Source organism: Triticum urartu, chromosome 2 (genome assembly GCF_003073215.2).
Source record: "Triticum urartu cultivar G1812 chromosome 2, Tu2.1, whole genome shotgun sequence".
Lineage (NCBI taxonomy): Eukaryota > Viridiplantae > Streptophyta > Magnoliopsida > Poales > Poaceae > Triticum > Triticum urartu.
Genome location: NC_053023.1, coordinates 139,531,978 through 139,554,948, shown reverse-complemented (window position 1 = coordinate 139,554,948; position 22,971 = coordinate 139,531,978). Strand labels below are relative to the sequence as shown.

Sequence of the window (22,971 nt, the reverse complement as noted above, 5' to 3'; positions counted from 1 at the left end):
CTTGAGTATATCCTTGAGCAACGAGACGAGCTTTGTTTCTGACAACTTGACCATGCTCATCTTGCTTGTTGCGGTATATCCATTTGGTGCCTATTATGTTGTGCTTCCGAGGATCAGGACGCTTAACCAGTTCCCATACATTATTCAGCTCAAACTGTTGAGCTCTTCTTGGATAGCTTGAATCCATTCAGGTTCCATGAAGGCTTCTTCAACTTTCTTGGGTTCTGTTATTGAGACGAATGCGAAGTTCCCACAGAAATTTGCCAGCTGAGTTGCCCTTGATCGAGTGAGCGGACCGGGTGCATTGATGCTGTCAATTATTCTCTCAATCTGAACTTCATTGGCAACACGAGGATGTACAGGGCGAAGGTTTTGCTCTTGCTGATCATTGTCATTGTTAGTGGGATTGTCTTCAGGCTGAGCATTGTCTTCAGGTTGATCAGGTGCGGAGATGATAAGTTCCTCTTCAGGTTGAGCTTCAGAGGGTATGATTTCTCCGGTTCCCATAAGCTTGATTGATTCGCTGGATGGAACTTCATCTAGCATATTTGGGAGGTGCTCTCTTTGTGAACCGTTAGTCTCATCAAACCGCACATCCACTGTTTCAACCACTTTATAAAGAAAGAGATTGAAGACTCTGTAGGAGTGCGAATCCTTTCCATATCCAAGCATAAAACCCTCATGTGCTTTTGGTGCAAATTTTGAAGTGTGATGTGGATCCTTGATCCAGCACCTGGCACCAAATACTCTGAAGTAACTGACATTTGGCTTCTTGCCAGTAAGGAGCTCATAAGATGTCTTGTTCAGAAGCTTGTGAAGATAAACACGATTGATTGTATGGCATGCAGTATCAATGGCTTCAGGCCAGAATTTTCTTGGAGTCTTGTATTCATCAAGCATCGTTCGGGCCATCTCAATGAGTGTTCTGTTCTTGCGTTCGACGACGCCATTCTGCTGTGGGGTGTATGGGGCTGAGAATTCATGTGTGATGCCCAAGGTATCAAGATATGTATCAAGGCCAGTGTTCTTGAATTCAGTGCCATTGTCACTTCTGATGTGCTTTATCTTGGCGCCATAATTGTTCATTGCTCGATTGGCGAAGCGTCTGAAGACATGCTGCACTTCAGTCTTGTAGAGGATTATGTGCACCCAAGTATATCTAGAATAATCATCAACAATAACAAAGCCATAGAGGCAAGCAGTAGTAGTAAGAGTTGAGTAATGAGTGGGACCGAAAAGATCCATGTGGAGCAGTTCGAAGGGTCGAGTGGTTGTCATGATTGTCTTCGAGGGATGTTTGGCCCTCGTCATCTTCCCTGCTTCACAGGCACCGCACAAGTGATCTTTCTTGAACTTGACGCCCTCGATGCCTATGACATGCTTCTTCTTTGCAAGGGTGTGGAGGTTCCTCATGCCAGCATGCCCTAGCCTCCGATGCCAGAGCCAGCATTCTGAAGCCTTTGCTAGAAGACATACGGCAAGCTGTGGTCCTGCCGAAAAATCTACCACGTACAAATCATCTTTCCGATACCCTTCAAACACTAGAGACTTGTCAGATTCCATTAGTACAAGGCAGCGATATTTTCCAAATATTACGATCATGTTCAAATCGCAAAGCATTGAGACAGACATTAAGTTGAAGCCAAGGGATTCAACAAGCATGACTTTATCCATGTGTTGATCCTTTGAGATTGCAACTCTACCTAGACCCAATACCTTACTTTTACCAGTGTCAGCAAATGTGATGTGACTCTTGTTGGATGGACATAAGGTTGAGTCCATAAGAAGGCTTCGTTTGCCAGTCATGTGGTTGGTACACCCACTATCAATAATCCATTCTAAAGACGTTGGTGTCGTACCCTACAGTGCAGTTAGGGGGATAGGCTTCACGAAGAGAATTGTGAAGCAAAAACATTTGACGAACCAGTGGGTTATGAAAGCTTAGATCTAGATTAGGACTGATAGGGAGAGTAGCAAGCGATTCAGGAACGAAGTACATAGTAAGACCATTCGGGCATTTGATCTTGCGCCCTACAAGATGTTTAAGGTCCCCAGCAATAGCGTCAGACGATTTTGGTTTTCTGCTGGAGACCTTTCCCTGCAAAAGAGAGTTAAGCTTTCTTAGCCACCCACATCTTCAAGGGTGGCTTAGAAGCAATAAGTCTAAGTGCAGCGTCTGAGAACTTTGGCTTTGGAGCCCTAGCAAAAAGTCTTGCAGGCGGACAATAGTACTCATAAGAATAAGCAGAATAGTTCTTGGTCTTATGAACATGGCGGTTTGATGAACCGCGCTCATATTCATAGGCCTGAGTATGGTTTCCCTACAAAACATTTGCGTTAGTGCGACTCGGGTGAGTCCTCTGTCTGTATGAAGCCTTTGGACCGTATGAAGCCTGTGGTCTGAGGTTTGTCTTCTTCATGTGTGGTGTCATGATGACATTCACAAGAATATTCTCCAGACACTTTTTCGGAACCCAGATCTTCTTCATAGGCGGTCCATTCCTGCAGTTAGTACCAATGTACCTGGCAAACACTTCACCATTCTGATTCTTAAACAGTTTATAGTTTGCATCAAAGGATTCATCAATGACAATAGGGTTTGCACAAGTGAAGCCAGATAGATTGGATAGATCTGCTGAAGATTCCTTTGCAGCAACCCATGTGGTTTTGGGGTACTGCTCAGGTTTCCAGTAAGAGCCATCAGCATTCATTTTCCTTACGAACCCAACACCCTCTTTCCTCGGGTTTCGGTTCAAGATCTGATTTTTGAGGACATCACATAGTGTCTGATTCCCTTTAAGACTTTTGTACATCCCTGTTTCAAGCAATGTCTTCAACCTAGCATTCTCATCAGCAATAGAAGTGGAATCCTCAGCAGAGGGGTTAGTTCCCACATCAACAGTTGAAGATATTGCAACAGTAGTAGCAGCAGAACATTCAGCAACAGTAGTAGCATTATCACGCTCAATGCACTTAAGACATGGTGGTTCAAATCCTTCCTGAGCGGAACTGGTCTGTTTGGAGCGAAGTGACTCATTTTCCTTTTGAAGATCTTCATGAGCCGCTCTCAATTTCTCAAGATCTTGCTTCCTTTGAAGATAATCATAGGAAAGCTTTTCATGAGTTGTTGAGAGCGTTTCATGACGACTTTCAAGTTCCTCATACTTAACGTGAAGATTTTTATGTCTTCAATTAAGGACTCAGAATGATTCATTTCAGCGCCTAACAGATCATCGCTTTTGTCTAACAGTTTTTGAATATATTCCATGGCTTTTTGTTGTTCAGTTGCAATTTTAGCAAGTGTTTTGTAGCTGGGTTTTGAACCACAATCAGAGTCATCGTCACTAGATGTTTGATAGTGAGTAGTGTGTGTGTTTACCTTGGCACCGCGTGCCATGAAGCAGTAGGTAGGAGCGGAGTGGTCCTTGTCATTTGCATCGGTGCCGGTGATGAAGTCATTGTCTTCAGTGTTGAAGATGGACTTGGAAACGTATGCTGTAGCCAGACTTGCGACGCCAGAATCGGACTCCTCCTCAGACTCCACCTCCGCCTCCTCAGAAGCAGACTCCTCCTCTGAATCCATTTCCTTGCCAGCAAACGCACATGCCTTGCTAGATGAGCTCTTCTTGTGTGATGAAGACTTTGAAGAAGACTTTGAGTATTTCTTCTTCTTCTTGTCGTCAGAGTCACATTCCTTGCTCTTCTTCTTCTTTTTGTTCTCATTGTCCCACTGCGGACACTCAGAGATGAAGTGGCCAGGTTTCTTGCACTTGTGACATGTTTTCTTCTTGTAGTCATGAGCAGAAGCTTCATCATTCCTTGATCTTGATCGGGAAGACTTTCTGAAGCCTTTCTTCTTGGTGAATTTTTGGAACTTCTTCACAAGCATAGCATGTTCCCTTCCAATGTCTGCAGGATCATCAGAACTGCTATTAGATTCTTCTTCAGATGAGGAGACAGCTTTTGCCTTCAAGGCACGAGTTCGCCCATAGTTTGGACCGTAGATATCTCTTTTCTCAGAAAGCTGAAACTCATGTGTGTTGAGCCTCTCAAGTATGTCAGACGGATCGAGTGTCTTGAAATCAGGACGTTCTTGAATCATCAGGGCTAGGGTGTCAAACGAACTGTCAAGTGATCTCAGTAGTGTCTTGACGACTTCATGCTTGGTGATCTCAGTAGCGCCAAGGGCTTGAAGCTCATTCGTGATGTCAGTGAGTCGATCAAATGTGAGCTGGACATTCTCATTGTCATTTCTCTTGAAGCGGTTGAAGAGGTTGCGAAGGACACTGATTCTCTGATCTCTCTGGGTTGAGATGCCTTCGTTGACTTTGGAGAGCCAGTCCCAGACTAGCTTAGATGTTTCCAAAGCACTCACGCAGCCATATTGTCCTTTGGTCAGATGACCACAGATGATATTCTTGGCAGTAGAGTCCAGTTGAACGAACTTCTTGACGTCAGCAGCAGTGACACCTTCTCCAGCCTTGGGAACGCCGTTCTTGACGACATACCATAGGTCGACGTCAATGGCTTCAAGATGCATGCACATCTTATTCTTCCAGTAGGGATATTCGGTTCCATCGAAGACGGGGCACGCAGCGGAGACTTTGATTATCCTTGCAGTCGACATAGCTAAAACTCTAGGTGGTTAAACCGAATCACATAGAACAAGGGAGTACCTGGCTCTGATACCAATTGAAAGTGTGTTATATCGACTAGAGGGGGGTGAATAGGCGATTTTTATGAAAGTCTTCAAAACATGGAAGTTATGAAGACAAACGATAGAAATAAACCTATTACCCTGCAGCGGAAGGTAGACTACACTAGGCAAGCCATAGTCAAGTATTCAATAGAGTGAAAGCACAATGACTAATAGCAGCAATGTACTAAGGATCAGGTAGGAAGATATTATGAAGCCAAACAGAACACGCAGTCACTCAGTGAAGATAAAAGATAGTGCAATCATACAATGACTTCACAAGGAGTAACAGTACGTAAAGAGAAGGGAAGGATGAAACCAGTGACTCGTTGAAGACAATGATGTGTTGGACCAGTTCCAGTTGTTGTGACAACTGTACGTCTGGTTAGGGCGGCTAGGTATTTAAACCTGAGGACACACAGTCCCGGACACCTAGTCTTGAACACACAGCTCAGGACACCCAGTCCTCACTGTATTCCCCTTGAGCTAAGGTCACACAGACCTCGCCCAATCACTCTGGTAAGTCTTCAAGGTAGACTCCCAAACCTTCACAGACTTTGTTCACCGGCAATCCACAATGTCTCTTGGATGCTCAGAACGCGACGCCTAACCGGCTGGAGGATTCACAGTCCTCAAGTGTAATAAGTCTTCAGATCACACAGACAAGAAGAGTTAAGTGATGCCTAACACTCTTTGGCTCTCGGTGGTTAGGGCTTTATCCTCGCAAGGAATTCTCTCTCAAAAGCTTCGAGGTGGGTTGCTCTCAAACGACAAAAGCCGTATACTAACTCTGAGCAGCCAACCATTTTTGGTTGTAGGGGGTGGGCTATTTATAGCCACTAGGCAACCGACCTGATTTGTCCGAAATGACCCTGGGTCACTAAGGAACTGACACGTGTTCCAACGGTCAGATTTCAAACTCACACGGCAACTTTACTTGGGCTACAAGAAAAGCTGACTTGTCCGACTGTGGACAAGATTCGCTTTCACAGTCTTCACTCGAAGACATAGGTTTTGGTTAAGCATCACTTCAGTCATTCTGACTGGTTCTCTTGGACCCCACTTAACAGTACGGTGGTTCCTATGACTCAACAAAGAAGAAGAAAAAGAACTACGAAAGATCTAAGTCTTCGAGCTCCATAGGCTTCATGCGATGTCTTCTCTTGTCATAGTCTTCAATGTGAATATCTTCATATACCACCTTTGACATCAATGTCTTCATACATTTTTAGGGGTCATCTCTGGTAGGAAAACCGAATCAATGAGGGACTTCTACCTGTGTTATCCTGCAATTCTCACAAACACATTAGTCCCTCAACTAGGTTTGTCGGCAATACTCCAAAACCAAATAGGGGTGGCACTAGATGCACTTACACTCATCACTCACATCTCTGTTCAAGGTGCCAAAGTGGACCATTCTGATGATGATGATGCTGACACTGATGAAGCCCCAGCTCCTACTCCAAAGCCGCAGAAGTCAAAGCTGCCTAAAGCTTCAAAGCCTGCCTCAGCACCAAAAATCTCACGGGCGAAGCCACTAGCTACTGCACCTCCTGAAGACAGTGTGCAGTCTGAAGATCTGTCATGCATCTCCAAGCCCCTGAGAGTCAAGATGCCTCTGCCACATACCAGCCAAGAACTGACTGATGCTGCTATTCTGTGCAACGATACCATTGATCTATCTAGTGATGAAGATCTTGCAGATGACGCTCTTGAGCAACTGATCAAGAGCAAAGAAGAAGCAGAAATCTTCAACAATTTTCCTCTCTTTGACGTGGCAAGCATCCACAACTTCATCGATGAGTGGTTTGACACGCCCAACCTTAGCTTTAAAGATCTGCAACTTCCCATTGGCCTCAGTGTCGCTTTCCATGGCACCATTGCTTCAGAGTTAGCTATAGCCCAGCGCATCGTTGAACTGAAGCAGAAGATTGACTTTGAGAAAGCTCAGTTCAAGAAGCATATGGCCAAGCTTAGTGTGCAAGAGGTCAAGAACTTCAAGATCATGCTGCACGAGCTCAAAGAAGCCTTTCTCAAGAAGCGTGAAGAAGCTCAAGGTTCTCGTGAGCGCATGAAGAGACTGGCTGACAAGTGTGTGCAAGCCTACAATGAGGCTGAGAAGCGCAAGGCTCTTGGCCGTCCTGGCATTGACCCCAGGATGGCTGCAAAGCAGAAGAAGAAGAAGAAGAAGAAGAAGAAGAAGAAGAAGAAGAAGAAGAAGAAGAAGAAGAAGAAGAAGAAGAAGAAGAAGAAGAAGAAGAAGAAGAAGAAGCCCGCCATGGCCGAACCCGACGCACCAAGGCAGGAAGCACATCCCATTATCTTCCCAACCAGCATGACTGGCTCGAAGCCAAAGGCCAGGTCTACCACTTCAGACCTGAAGAAGACGAGGACAGCTGAGGCTGAAGCCAGAAAGAGAAAACATCCTGAAGCCTCTGCTGCTGCTCCCTCCAAAAAGAAGCGCAAGACCAAGAGGGAACGGGCTGATCCCAAAGAGCCCTTAATTGTTGAACCTATCTCCATGATTCATCCTGCCACTGAACATCAAGAGCGCCAACTGACTGTCCATGAGCCTGCTTTCACAGAGGCTCATGAAGCTGAAGACATACCAGCAGCTGATCCCACCGCTGCTGAAGACGTTGGTCATCATGACCATGTTGAAGATGATGTAGTTCTTCCTCAGATCGAGCACCAACATGTATCATCGCCTGTGCTTACGCACAGCGAACTCATCAGCATTGGTCGTCCTCTGATGCCAATTGCTCAAGATGCAACATGGGCTGATCACCCACAACAACAACAAGTCACACCACCCCGGCAAGAAGAAGAAGATGACCTTGAGGCCCAGCCAACTTCATCTCCAAAGGCGTCGCCTGCATTACGCAGGCTTCGCAAAGGACCAAGGTCTCAAGTCTTCGAGTCTGAAGCTAAAACTGCTGAAGACATTCCGGCTGTATCAGCCGATGACACCCAAGAAGAAGAACGTGTTCCTACTCCCCCAACTACTAAAGAAGCTATTCTCGAGGAGAACGTGTTTGTGCCCGACCCTCCAGCTCATCAAGTGGAGGTAGAAAATCTTGAGGCTGCCACCACCAACACAAATGAAGCCACTAATGTTGCCATGGCTGAAGCAAATGTGGAGCCTGCACCAACCCAAGAACCAGAAGTCAGCGAAGCCATTGATACTACTGCTTCTGTTCCTGGGCCTGCTGCTGGTCCTCAGTTTGACTATCATATTGAGCATAGGCCTCAGGTACAGAAGCCAATGCCAAGGTTGCCCAGGTTTCTAGGTCCTGCAACAGCACCTGGATCCTTCAATCTCAACGGCTTCAAAGCAGACAACACCTTCTTCAATAGCTCCAAGAACCCCTACTCAAGGGAACGAATATCTTCTGATCGGTTCTGGAGCTATCCACAGCGAAGCTATTACTCCTGCATTCTGTACAATCAAGGTCGCATCTTCCCACATATGCGTCTTGACACCGAAGCAATAGCTGGTCTGCCCTGTCTGGAAGAAGCTCTGGATTGCTTCAAAGAGGTTGGATTGTTGCCCTTCATCACCGACCAAGAGCACTGGAATGAAGAGTTGCTGCTCCAATTTTATGCCACACTTCACATACGTGGTTACAACAGAGATCCGAAGACTTGGGTCCTGGAGTGGATGATAGGAAATGTTCATCACGAAGCCAAAGCCTTTGATATCATTGAGCTCACTAGTCTGCCCACTCCTGGAGATCTCTATGAACCTGGATGTCAACTTCACAGTGAATCTATGGAAAGCATCTTTCAGAGGCCTGAACCGAACATGAGTCAGATGCTCAGTATGATGAAGCCTTTGCCACAAGATGCTGCATATCCTAAGGAGTTCTTTGTTGAAGACCTTGAGTATCTGCCAAGGACTATCTATCACATTATAAGGCGAACTCTCTGGCCCATCAAAGGACATTCTCCACATGCAAAGCTGGAAGGTGCAATGAAGACTTTGGTCTTCTATATTCTTCATGGAAAATGCTTCAATGCACAAGATTTCTTCATCCGCCAACTTGCTACATCAGGATCTGATCTTTTTGGCTTGAAGTTCTACGCTCCATGGATAATGTGTCTGATTAAACTCCACTCAGCTATCTCATATTAGCCATCTGCTCGCAATCATCGGATCTTTTTGCCTGATGTGGATATGTCTGTTGAAGCCATTTATCCTGAGCCTGCCAAGGAACCTCTCAGTCTTCAGAATGTGGAGCATCAAAGTTTCACTCAGAACATTGAAGGAGTTGAAGCAGTCACTCGTGTTTATCCTCTGGCTGGTACTACACGTGCACCTCATCGTGCTCTTACTGAAGCCACTGACAGCACTATTGCCCAACGACCCAAGAAGCGATCTCGTGTTCTCAATGACCGAGAGCATCTGGTTGCTCTTCATCAGAAATAGGATAGGCATCATGACTGGCTGAAGCGTCAAATGCAAAGCCTCTTGGTGGATGTCAACCGCATTCGCAATCTTGCCACCAAGAATGCCTTTGTTGCCCATGAAACTTGTCGGCGTACATGGAAAGGGCTGACGCTTATGTGTCCTGAGGATGATCTTCAAGAGGATGGCTTCTCTGAATGTTTCAAATTTGACTCCACACCTCCCAGAAGGGCTGTGCTGCGACGAACCCCTTCTCTTGAAGACTCTGAGTTTTTTTCCTCTGCGGCAACTGTGAATGCCAGAGTGATCGAGGACGAAGATGATGCCACTTCACCGCCCCCTACTTCTGCACGCCTCGACACTGCCCAAAGTTCTTCTTCACCGCCGGACACCACCGACGACCCTTCTGCCTCACCTACTCTTTGTGGGAACGAGTAGAGGCTCTATGTCTTCAAACCTTTTTGGTCCTCACTGACAAAAGGGGGAGAAGCTTATGAGTTTGATAGTCTTCAAGCGGGTCCATATGGGCGGTTACTTTATGTTTTGCCTAGTGTTTACAACTCTCGTTTTGATACATTTGGTTCTTTGAGTTGTAACACTTGAACTCGATGGTCGTCTGCTACTTATTTGCTATTTTGTGATGCGATGATAAATTCCGCATGTGCGACGATAAATTCCGCACTTAGATCATTTTGCAGACGTCCATTTACCATTATGCATGTTCATTATCTTCACATACCTTTCATGCATGATGAATTGTCATCATAAGTTGAAGAGGATCTCCACAAGTACAACCTGCCATGTGCATTTTCATTTCAAAAGCAAATTACTTATATGCACATCTTCAGGGGGAGCCCTTGCAACTTATGAAGACAATTCCTTATCCCTTACAATTTCATATATTATATTCCCCATTGAAAACTTCAACTAGTTTGTCATCAATCACCAAAAAGGGGGAGATTGTAAGTGCATCTAGTGCCACCCCTAGTTGGTTTTGGAGTATTGACGACAAACCTAGTTAAGGGACTAATGTGTTTGTGAGAATTGCAGGATAACATAGGTAGAAGTCCCGCATTGATTCGGTTTTCCTACCAGAGATGACCCCTAAAAATGTATGAAGACATTGAAGTCAAAGGTGGTATGTGAAGACATTCACATTGAAGACTGTGACAAGAGAAGAAATCGCATGAAGACTATGGAGCGCGAAGACTTAGATCTTTCGTAGTTCTTTTTCTTCTTTGTTGAGTCATAGGAACCACCGTACTATTAAGTGGGGTCCAAGAAAACCAGTCAGAATGACTGAAGTGATGCTTAACCAAAATCCTATGTCTTCGAGTGAAGACTATGAGAGCGAATCTTGTTCAGAGTTGGACAAGTCAGCTTTGCTTGTAGCCCAAGTAAAGTTGTCGTGTGTGTTTGAAATCTGACCGTTGGAACACGTGTCAGTTCCTTAGTGACCCAGGGTCATTTCGGACAAATCAGGTCGGGTTGCCTAGTGGCTATAAATAGCCCACCCCCTACGACCATAAACGGTTGGCTGCTCAGAGTTAAAGTACGGCGTTTGTCGTTTGAGAGCAACCCACCTCGAAGCCTTTGAGAGAGAATTCCTTGAGAGGATAAAGCCCTAGCCACCCAGAGCCAAAGAGTGTTAGGCATCACTTAAGTCTTCTTGTCTGTGTGATCTGAAGACTTATTACACTTGAGGAATGTGAATCCTCCAGCCGGTTAGGCGTCGCGTTCTGAGCATCCAAGAGTCATTGTGGATCGCCGGTGAACGAAGTCTGTGAAGGTTTGGAAGTCTACCTTGAAGACTTACCAGAGTGATTGGGCGAGGACTGGGTGTCCTTAGCTCAAGGGGAATAAGGTGAAGACGAGGTCTTCTGAGTTGAATCTCAGCCTCCCTAACCAGACGTACAGTTGTCACAGCAACTGGAACTAGTCCAACAAATCATTGTCTTCAACGAGTCACTGGTTTCATCCTTCCCTTTACTTACTGTTGGTCCGTGTGAAGTCATTGTACGATTGCATCACCATTTGGCTTCACTAAGTGATTACTTGTTCTGATTGGCTTTACAATATCTTCCTACCTGATCCTTACTGCCTAGCTCCTATTAGTCACTGCGCTTTTACTTCATTGAATACTTGACTATGGTTTGCCTAGCGTAGTCTACCTTCCGCTGCATGGTAATAGGTTTATTTCTATCGTTTGTCTTCGAAACTTCCATGTTTTGAAGACTTTCATAAAAATCGCCTATTCATCCCCCCTCTAGTCGATCACTAGCACTTTCACCTTCCTCTAATGGTTATACACATATTTTAGTTGTTGTTGATTACGTAACTAAGTGGGTAGAGGCTATTCCAACTAGTAGTGCTGATCATAACACTTCTATTAAAATGCTTAAAGAAGTTATCTTTCCAAGGTTTGGAGTCCCTAGATATTTAATGACTGATGGTGGTTCACATTTTATTCATGGTGCTTTCTGTAAAATGCTTGCTAAATATGATGTTAATCATAGAATTTCATTCCCTTATCACCCTCAGTCTAGTGGTCAAGTAGAATTGAGTAATAGAGAACTCAAATTAATTTTGCAAAAGACTGTTAATAGGTCTAGAACGAATTGGTCCAAGAAACTTGATGATGCATTATGGGCCTATAGAACTGCATATAAAAATCCTATGGGTATGTCTCCGTATAAAATGGTCTATGGAAAAGCATGTCACTTACCTCTTGAACTAGAACACAAGGCTTATTGGTCTATTAAATAACTAAATTATGATTTTTAAACTTGCCGGTGAGAAGAGGTTATTTGATATTAGCTCACTTGATGAATGGAGAAACCAAGCCTACGAAAATGCCAAGTTGTTTAAAGAAAAAGTTAAAAGATGGCATGACAAAAGGATACAAAAGCGTGAGTTTAATGTAGGTGATTATGTATTGCTATACAACTCTCGTTTAAGATTTTTTGCAGGAAAACTTCTCTCTAAATGGGAAGGCCCCTACGTTATCGAGGAGGTATATCGTTCCGGTGCCATAAAAATCAACAACTTCGAAGGCACAAATCCGAAGGTGGTAAATGGTCAAAGAATCAAACATTATATCTCAGGTAATCCCATAAATACTGAAACCAATGTTATTGAAACCATAACCCCGGAGGAGTACATAAAAGACACTTTCCGGAACGTTTCAGACTCCGAAAAGGAATAGGTATGTGGTACGGTAAGTAAACCGACTCCAAAACAGTTTTTAAGGCAATATTTCTCTGTTTTGGAATATTTAGAAAAATAGAAAAATAAGCAGCAGTCCGGAAAGGACACGAGGGCCCCACGAGGGTGGAGGGCGCGCCCCCTACCTTGTGAGCACCTTGTGTGCTCTCCGGGCTCCGTTTTCTTACAGAACACGTATTTTGGTCGGTAAAAATTCATTATATAACCTCCCAGGGGTTTTGACTCCCGTATCACACAAAATCCTCTTGTTTTTGTTTCGAGCTGTTTTCTGTCAGGGTTGTCAAGGTCAGGCACTATGTCGTCTCCCTCCTCCTCCAACCATGAGGGCAACGATGCTTGGCTAATGAAGATAGAGCTGAAGAGACAAGAACCTATGGAGATCAACAAGGATGAAGGGATCAAGAAGGCTATGGAGGACCAAGTTCCAGCAACAGAAGATACCCTTCAACTGGATCACAATCTTCTTACCCCAACGGAAATCGAAGCCTTCAAGATGATTGAGTTGGCTCATATACAAAATAAGTATCTCACACGTGAAAATATTTTGTTGAAGGAGCATATCATCGCACTCGAGGGCATTATCCGCAAGCTAGAAGACCTCTTACGCTCGATGTGCGACTATCCATCATCAACAACCCCCCCTTCTTCACCAACAAAGGAGACATAATCACCTGGGTATGGGCACTCCACTTGGCAACTGCCAAGCTTGGGGGAGTGCCCCGATATCGTATCACCATCACCTTTATCTTTACTATTTTTCTTAGTTCTATCCTTTTGGTAATATCTTGATCTAGTGGAATAAAAGTTCTTAGTATGATCTAGTTGTGAGTTTTGCTTTATTACCCTTCTATGTAATTGAGTCCGTGAGCTATATAATAAAGATTAGTGTTGAGTCAAGGGATTGCTTATTTTTGCCATGATCCCAAATAAAATAAAATAAAAGAGAAAGAAATAAAAAGAAACAAAGAGATCATGTGAGTCTTATGGAGAGTAATGAGCTCACATAGAAAGAGTATGATGAATAAAAGTTATTGAGGGTTGACAAACATAGTTGTGGTCATCGTTGCAATTAATAGGAAGTAATAAAGAAAGAGAGTTCTTCACATATAAATATACTATCTTGGACATCCTTTATGATTGTGAGCACTCATTAAAATATGACATGCTAAAGAGTTGACATTGGACAAGGAAGACAATGTAATGGGTTATGTTTTCTTACATCTGAGATAAATTATATTGTCTTGGATCCTCCAACATGTTGAGCTTGCCTTTCCCCCTCATGCTAGCCAAATTCATTGCACCAAGTAGAGATACTACTTGTGCTTCCAAATACCCTTAAACCAATTTTGCCATGAGAGTCCACTATATCTACCTACGGATTGAGTAAGATCCATCAAGTAAGTTGTCATCGGTGCGAGAAATAAAAATTGCTCTCTAAATATGTATGATTGATTGGTGTGGTAGAAATAAGCTTTATACAATCGTGTGATATGGAAGTAATAAAAGTGACAGACTGCATAATAAAGGTCCATATCACAAGTGGCAATATAAAGTGATGTTCTTTCACATTAGGATTTTGTGCATCCAACCATAAAAACACATGACAACCTCTGCTTCCCTCTGCGAAGGGCCTATCTTTTAATTTTATCTCCTACATTGCATAAGAGTCATGGTGATCTTCACCCTTCCTTTTTACATTTTATCCTTTGGCAAGCACAATATGTTGGAAAGATCCGGTATATATGGCTAATTGGATGTGGGTTTTCATGAACTATTACTGTTGACATTACCCTTGAGGTAAAATGTTGGGAGGCAAAAACTATAAGCCCCCATCTTTCTCTGTGTCCGATTAAAACTCCATACCCATAAGTATTGCGTGAGTGTTAGCAATTGTGAAAGACTATATGATAGTTGAGTATGTGGACTTGGTGAAAAGCTCTTATACATTGACTCTTTCCTATGTTATGATAAATTGCAATTGCCTCAATGACTGAGATTATAGTTTGTCAGTTTTCAATGAAGTTTACGATTCATACTTGATATTGTTATTGAATTATTACTCTAGCATAAGATGTCATATGACAAGAATTATATAAGTTGCTGCTCTAAGAATGATCATGATGCCCTCATGTCCGTATTTTATTTTTATCGACACCTTCATCTCTAAACATGTGGACATATTTTCCGATTTCGGCTTTTCGCTTGAGGACAAGCGAGGTCTAAGCTTGGGGGAGTTGATACGTCCATTTTGCATCATGCGTTTATATCAATATTTATTGCATTATGGGCTATTACTACACATTATGTCACAATACTTATGCCTATTCTCTCTTATTTTACAAGGTTTACATAAAGAGGGAGAATGCCGGCAGCTGGGATTCTGGCTGGAAAAGGAGCAAATATTAGTGACCTATTCTGCACAGCTCCAGAAGTCCTGAAACTTCACGGATGATGTTTTCCAAATATATAAAAAACATTGAGCGCAAGAACTTCACCAGGGGGGCCACACCCTGCCCACGAGGGTGGGGGCGCGCCCTACCCCCTGGGCACGCCCCCCTACCTCGTGGGCCCCTGGTGGCCCTCCGATGACCATCCTATGCTATATGGACTCTTTCGATGGGAAAAATCATAAGCCATCTTCTTGGACGAAACTCCGCTGCCACGAGGCGGAACCTTGGAGGAACCAATCTAGGGCTCTGGCGGAGCTGTTCTGCCGGGGAAACTTCCCTCCCGAAGGGGGAAATCATTGCCATCGTCATCACCAACGCTCCTCTCATCGGGAGAGGGCAATCTCCATCAACATCTTCATCAGCACCATCTCATCTCAAAACCCTAGTCCATCTCTTGTATCCAATTCTTGACTCCAAGTCCGGGATTGGTGCTAGTAGGTTGCTAGTAGTGTTAATTACTCCTTGTAGTTGATGCTAGTTGGTTTAATTGGTGGAAGATCATATGTTCAGATCCTATATGAATATTAATACCCCTCTGATTATGAACATGTTTATGCTTTGTGAGTAGTTACTTTTGTTCCTGAGGACATGGGAGAAGTCTTGCTATTAGTAGTCATGTGAATTTGGTATTCGTTCGATATTTTGATGAGATGTATGTTGTCTCTCCTCTAGTGGTGTTATGTGAACGTTGACTACATGACACTTCACCATTATTTGGGCCTAGAGGAAGGCATTGGGAAGTAATAAGTAGATGATGGGTTGCTAGAGTGACAGAAGCTTAAACCCTAGTTTAAGCGTTGCTTTGTAAGGGGCTGATTTGGATCCATATGTTTCATGCTATGGTTAGGTTTACCTATTTTGTTGTATTTGCGGATGCTTGCAATAGAGATTAATCATAAGTGGGATGTTTGTCCAAGTAAGGGCAACATCCAAGCACCAGTCCACCCACATACCAAATTATCAAAGTACCGAACGCGAATCATATGAGCGTGATGAAAACTAGCTTGACGATATTCCCATGTGTCCTCGGGAGCGCTTTACATCATATAACAGTTTGTCTAGGCTTGTCCTTTGCTACAAAAGGATTGGGCCACTTTGCTGCACTTTATTTACTTTTGTTACTTGTTGCTCGTTACAAATTATCTTATCACAAAACTATATGTTACCACTTATTTCAGTACTTGTAGAGAATACCTTGCTGGAAACCGCTTATCATTTCCTTCTGCTCCTCGTTGGGTTCGACACTCTTACTTATCAAAAGGACTACGATAGATCCCCTATACTTGTGGGTCATCAGGTTCATTTGATAAACTGAAACAAAAAACATCTCAAAGAAGTTAACTTCTTATTAGATGTAGATCACTGCAGTTCATTATTAAAAATATTTTCAGAAAGGTTCTTGCAGAGCACTCTATTTTAGTAAATGACTTTAAAAAGTATTTGCAGCTCACTTCGGTTCCCTAGCATCTCACTTTGGTTTCACTTGCCTACGGCGCATGCAGTTCATTGCAGCTCACTACAGTGGTAAAATTTTAGGGTACACACGGTGGTGGATAAGAAAAAACAACTAAAAAATAGTGTGGTTCACTCGCCTTGTTCTAGCGGTTCACTCGCCTTGTCCTCAAAGTGTGGAAGAATTTCAAAAATTAAACAGAAAACAAAAAATGTGTGTGGTTCATTTTGTAGTGCGTTTGGTCCTCGGATGTGGTTCACTTTTGAGAGTGATGTTGTTCACTTGACCCCAACATGAAAATGCAAAAAAAATAGTGGAACAACAAGATGCTAATGCGGTTCACTTTGATATATGTCGCAGCTCACTTGCCCTTGTCTTTGCGGTCCACTCTCGTTCATAAAAGAAAGTTAAAAAAAAGACAACAAAAACAAAAACTCGTATGGGAAAATTTACATCCCACAAAAAAGAAACCATGCAGTGCACTTGTCTGTCCAATGAAGTGCGGTTTTTAATCTAAATAAGTGTGGTTTTCTATCTGATGCAGTACGGCCCTTTTACGGTAGTCTCGAGGTTCACTTTTCATAGTATTGTGGTTCACCAACAATCGACATGAAGTGCACTACACCTCATTTCGGAAAATTTACGTCTCACAAAAAAAGAAATCATGCCGTGCACCTGTTTGTTCGATGAAGTGCAGTTTTTAGTCTGAAAGAAGTGCGACTTTCTGTCTGATGCAGTAGATACGACGATTTTGGTGTCGCGAAAAAACAGAGTGTCCGCATTTCGTTAAAATCAAAATTGCTCATAAACCGTAAGGATTGGAGAGAGTGTTCTACATGAAAAATTTGCGCCTCATCGGCATATTTTTAATGGCGTATAATTTGAATCATTTCGACCAGCGTTTTGTAAGTTTTTTGTGAAAAACGGCCGCTGCCTCTCGTCGTCAGCTGCACGATTTTCAAAATTAACTAAAAACCGTAAGGAATCTCAAAAACATTTCAACATATGAAAGTTGCGCCTCGTCCGTAGCTTTCCAACGGCGTATCATACGCCTCATTTCGACAAACGGTTGGAAAACTGGAGCGAAAATAGTACCGAAAATTTCAAAAAAAATGAAAATAGAATTCCGTGATTTAGTAAATTTGAAACTATTTTTAAACCGCAACGAATTAGAGAAAATAATAGATATTAAAAAGATGCGCCTCGATGATATCTTTCCAACGGTGTATCATTTGCTTCATTCCGATGAGCGGTTTAGAAGAAAGCTCGAAAAAACGCTCGCTGCCACTCGGCATGGGACGCACCATTTCCAAAACTGCTCTTAAACCGTGTGGAATCTCGAAAAGTGTTCAACATGTCGAATTTGTGCCTAATCCATAGCTTTCCAATGGTATATTATACGTCTCATTCCGATAAATGGTTAAGAACTAGAGCGAAAACAGTACCGGAAAAACACAGCGTGCAGTTTTTTTGCGATGGGAAGTTCAGTCGCGTGAGTACTGTAGCACACTTGGTTCAAACAATTACGTGCACTTGTGTTGAGCGTGCAGTACGGAAGTGTTGTTAGAATAACTATTCTGCTAATATTAGCATAATAGACCGGCATCGATCGATCTGCCATGTGTACCCCATACAGATCGATCACGTATGGGAAACGAGAGATTGCTACTGACCTTCTCGTGGAAGTCCACGGCGCCCGTCCACGCCTTGTAGGACTTGACGGCGGCGTCGTTGTAGTCGGGCTTGAGAGGCCTCATCTTGTCGTGCCACACGGCGCACGCGAAGTTGACGCGCGGCCCGCCAGTCTCTGACTGGTCGGTGAGGGCCTGCTCCGCCAGCGCATGGACTGACCCGGCGAGGTCGTCCCGGGACCGCGAGCCAAGGACACCGAGCATCTCTGTGAGTGTGCGCTCGCAGGCGCCGACTGCCATTGTGAAAAGCGAGGCTGAAGCGCATGCATTAGCAGGGGCGCATTGCGTGTTAATATAGGCACCAGCGGCGGGGCAGATGATTACTGGAGGTTAGGATTTAGGTTAGGCATGGATTGATCTCTCAAACTAACTAATAGGATCTTATCTCAACGCCTAACCTATCCAAATATTTACAACACACACCACACAAAACTAGCTAGCATGGTTTATACATACACCGTGAATACAATGTTTAACACCCCCCCTCAATCACAACTATCTAAGTTGAGATTGCGTTGAAAGACCTCCAGCTGCCACAGTGATAGTGGTTTAGTAAAGCCATTTGCCACTTGATCACCAGTAGGAACAAACCTAATGTTTAAAAGCTTGTTAGCAACTCTCTCACGAACAAAGTGATAATCGATCTCAATGTGCTTCGTCCTTGCATGAAAGACAGGGTTGGCAGAAAGATAAGTAGCTCCAAGGTTGTCACACCGAAGTGAGGCTGCAGGTAAGTGACGAATGCCCAACTCTGTTAACAAATTCTGCACCCAAATAATTTTAGCACTGGCATTTTCTAAGGCCTTGTACTGAGCTTCTGTACTTGACCTAGACACGGTAGCTTGCTTACGTGCACTCCAAGAAATCAGGTTACCACCAAAGAATACCGCAAAACCTCCAGTGGATCGCCGATCATCAGGACAACCTGCCCAGTCTACATCTAAAAAAGCAGTAACAAGTGTAGAGTCTGACTTGGCAAGTTTGAGACCATGACTCTTGGTTTCCTGGAGATACCGAAGTATTCTTTTGACTGTTGTCCAATGAGTACTAGTAGGTGATTGGAGGAACTGACAAACTTTGTTGACTGGAAAAAAGATATATGGTCTGGTTAAAGTCAAATACTGCAAGGCTCCTACAACACTTCTGTACCTGGTGGAGTCTTCGGCTCCAAGCACCTCTCCATCATGAAGAGACAACTTCTCTAAAGTAGACAAAGGAGTTGGAGAAGGTTTCCAACCTTTCATGCCCACTCGCTCAAGGATGTCTTGCACATATTTTTCTTGAGATAGAATAATTCCACTGGCCACATGCTTTACCTCAATTCCAAGAAAAAAAGGAAGACTGCCCAAATCCTTGAGCGCAAAATCCACGCGCAGATCCTAAAGAAGGGCTTCAACTGCTCTAGAGGAGGAACTGGTGACAATAATATCATCAACATAAATAAGCATAAAAATGGTTACTCCATGTCGATGATAAAAGAACAACAAGGTATCTCCCTTGGAAGCAGCAAAACCAAGACACTGTAACTTGGAGTACAAACGATAGTACCATGCTCTGGGTGCTTGTTTTAAACCATAGATTGCTTTATCAAGCTTGCAAACGTGTCGTGGTGAAGTTGAACTTTCATACCCAGGAGGCTGCCTCATAAACACCTCTTCTTCCAGAACGCCATGCAAAACATGTTCTTTACATCTAGTTGTCGCATGTACCAATTTCTAGATATTGCAACTGAAAGAATCAATCTGATAGTAGCAGCTTTTACCACAGGGCTAAAGGTATCCTCATAATCAATTTTGTACCTTTGCTTGAAACCTTTGGCCACAAGACGTGCCTTGTACCTGTCAATCGTGCCATCACACTTGCGTTTTACCTTGTACACCCATTTGCAGTCAATCACGTTTCTCCCTCTGACCAGTGGAACCAAGCGCCATGTCTTGTTTGCTACGAGGGCTGAAAATTCTTCATCCATGTCCTGCTTCCACTTGGGATCACCAAGAGCATCTTGCAGATTCTTCAGTTCACCTATGGCACAAAAAGAGCCCCAACGAACACAACCATCTTTATATATCTTGGGTTTGGCAATACCACTTTGTGACCGAGTATGTGATCGGGCAGGAGGAGGTGGAGCTGGTCGAGTTTGCTGTAGTTGTAGGTGATTTTGCGTAGAGGAGGCAGCAGAGTCGGATGCAGTAGCGGAAGATCCCTAATCCCCCTCCTGCAGTGGCCCAGGGGAATCTGGTGCGGCAACCGGTGACGAACTTCCACTTGGCAGTTACGAAGTGGCCACGGGGTGAGAGGGGGACCACGTCGTGCCAGAGTCCGCGTGCCCCGCCTCGCGGAGGCCACGTGGGCCGTGCCCAGCCGGCCCACTAGGGGACCGCACGCCCTCCCATGCAGGAGACGACGCGGTAGCGCGCCCGGCCGGCCCACGGGGAGACAGCGTGCTGGGGCGCCCGCCTGGCCACCCGCCTGCCGGCGTGGATCCCGGCGAGGATTCGCCTGGCGCTGCTGCGGACGTGGATCCCGCGGCTGATTCGCCTGGCGCTGCTGTAGCTGCCGATCCCAAGGCAACCTGTGGATCTTCTATGGCTGCATGAGAGTTCTCAGTTTGCTGCATAAAATCGTAAGAATTTTCACCAAAATCTTCAATGTTTGGCTGCCCTGTTTCCTACACACTTTCAGCTGGGTCATTAGCATTAGACAAGGACATATTGTCAGCAGCAAAAGTAGCTCCCCCTTGAGCAAAGCTAGGAGATGGCAAGAGATGAGAGGGCAGAAGAAGCAATTCTTTGCGGAGTTGAGCACATGCATTGGAGTGGAGGCTTGCGAAGGGAAAAACTTGCTCATCAAAAATAACATCACGAGAAACATAGGCACGACCAGAGGAGATGTCAAGACACTTGTAGCCCTTATGAAGAGTACTGTACCCCAGGAAGGTGCATTGCTTGGACCTAAACTCATGCTTATGCTTGTTGAAAGGGCGCAAGTTTGGCCAAACGGTACACCCAAAGATGTGAAGAAAGGAGTAGTTGGGCTTAGTGCTAAAGAGTCGTTCTACAGGAGTTTGGTTCTTGATGACTCTACTAGGAATACGATTAATAAGATAGACCGCAGTGAGGAACGCTTCATCCCAAAACTTGAGTGGCATGAATGCATGAGCGAGTAAAGAGAGGCCAACTTCCATGATGTGTCTATGTTTCCGCTCCGCAGAGCCGTTCTATTGATGAGCATGTGGGCATGAAACATGGTGTGTGATGCCAATGCGTTCAAAAAAAGAGTTCAACCGTTGGTATTCCCCACCCCAATCGGTTTGCATGGCAATGATCTTACGATCAAATATACGTTCAACATGAGCTTGGAAAAGACAAAATTTCTTGAAAACATTAGATTTATTTTTGAGCAAATATATCCAGCTAAACTTGCTGAAATCATCAATAAAACTGACATAATATTTCTGTCTTCTTACAGAGACGGGTCCAGGACCCCAAATGTCTGAAAAAATAAGTTCTAAAGGAGTTGTGGATTCGTTAGTTGAATGAGAATAAGGTAACTAATGGCTCTTGGCCATCTGACATGCATCACACACTAGGAGATGGTCTTGTTTATTTGACACGGGAAGGTTGAAGTCGCGAAGGATCTTTTGAACTATCGGAAGAGCGGGGTGCCCTAGGCACTTGTGCCACCGAGAGGTGGATGGTTTGATGGCACCAAGAACTTGGCGTTGAGGGGCACTTTGCCGTCCGGTCACGGGGAACAAGCCCCATCTACTCTTGTTTTGAAGAATTGCTCTCCGGGTAGCCTGATCCTTGACAAGAAAGAATTCAGGGTGAAGTTCAATAAACACATCATTATCTCGCATAAGATTATAGGAAGAAAGGAGACTCTGGTCGGCACTAGGAGCATGAAGAATGTTGTTTAAGTGTAAGGAACCAGAGGGAGTAGATAGTACTAAATGACCAATATGTGTTATGTCCATACCTTGCCCACTAGCCGTGTGGATTTGGTCGGTGCCGGTATAGCGATCTCGAACGGCTAGCTTCTCCAACTCGCCGGTAACATGATCAGTGGTGCCGGTGTCGAGATACCAGTTGGTATCCATGCCATAGGAGTGAGCAGAGTTGGTGGAGCGAGGGTTGCCACCGTCGCCACCACCACCGCGCCCATCACCGCTGCGTCCGCCGCCACCACCTCCGCCTGCGGGGTTGCACACGTTGTTGTAGTAGCTTTTGTCGAACCGTTTCCTGCAGTGCCATGCACCGTGGCCTTCCTCCTTGCAGATTTGGCAGCGCTCGCGATCACCACGGTCACCACCCTGTTGGCGCGGCGCACCACCACCACCATTGCCCGAGTTGTCGGGGTAGTTGTTACCGTTGTAGCCACCGCGTCCACCACCCTGACCACCACGTCCGCCGCCGTAGCCGCCACGACCACCTTTCGTGGCGAGGTTGGTAGAGTGATGAGCGGTGTAAGCGGCGTGCTGGGTGGCGATCCGGGACTCTATAGAGAGCAGCAGCGAGAAGAGTTCGCTGAGACCAATCGATTGATCGGTGACAGCGCGCGTGAAGATGGCGGTGACGAACCCGTTGTAGTCGGGCTCATGCATGAGACCCTCCAGGATGTGCGACACGACGTCATCTTTATCGAGGGGTTTTACTATAGCAGCAAGCTCGTCCGCTAGCCCCTTCATCTTGGTGAAGTAAGCAGCAGCAGAGAGGTCGCCCTTGTGTGCGTTTCTGATCGTCGATCGGAGCTGAATCTGGCGCGCCCGGGACTGCGCAGAGAAGCTTTCGACCAGGGCTTGCCAGACTCCCGTGGCCGTGGTGTGGTTGGAGACCTGCATCAGAACTTCACGGGACAAGGAGGCAAGCAAAAAAGTAAGCACCTGTTGATCTTGGGTGACCCAGATCGCATGCTCTGGGTTCGGCGTCTCGGTGATCCCCTTCTTCCCAACGGTGTCCTTCTCGGTGACGATTACAACAACAGGTTCCTTGATCGAGCCATCAAGGTAATCCATCATCGCCGCAGCCCTGACGTGCGGGAGAACATGA

General features: G+C 44.8%; 1 protein-coding gene across 1 annotated transcript in view; it reads right to left on the bottom strand.

The window, feature by feature from the left end:
* Positions 1-18,163, bottom strand: part of LOC125535438 (putative serpin-Z5) — a 52,292-nt gene extending 34,129 nt beyond the window's left edge. Inside the window, exon 1 of the mRNA XM_048698489.1 lies at positions 17,906-18,163. Within this exon, the coding sequence (XP_048554446.1) occupies positions 17,906-18,163 (258 nt within the window). The remainder of the gene's footprint in view (positions 1-17,905) is intronic.
* Between the last annotated feature and the right edge of the window lie 4,808 nt (positions 18,164-22,971).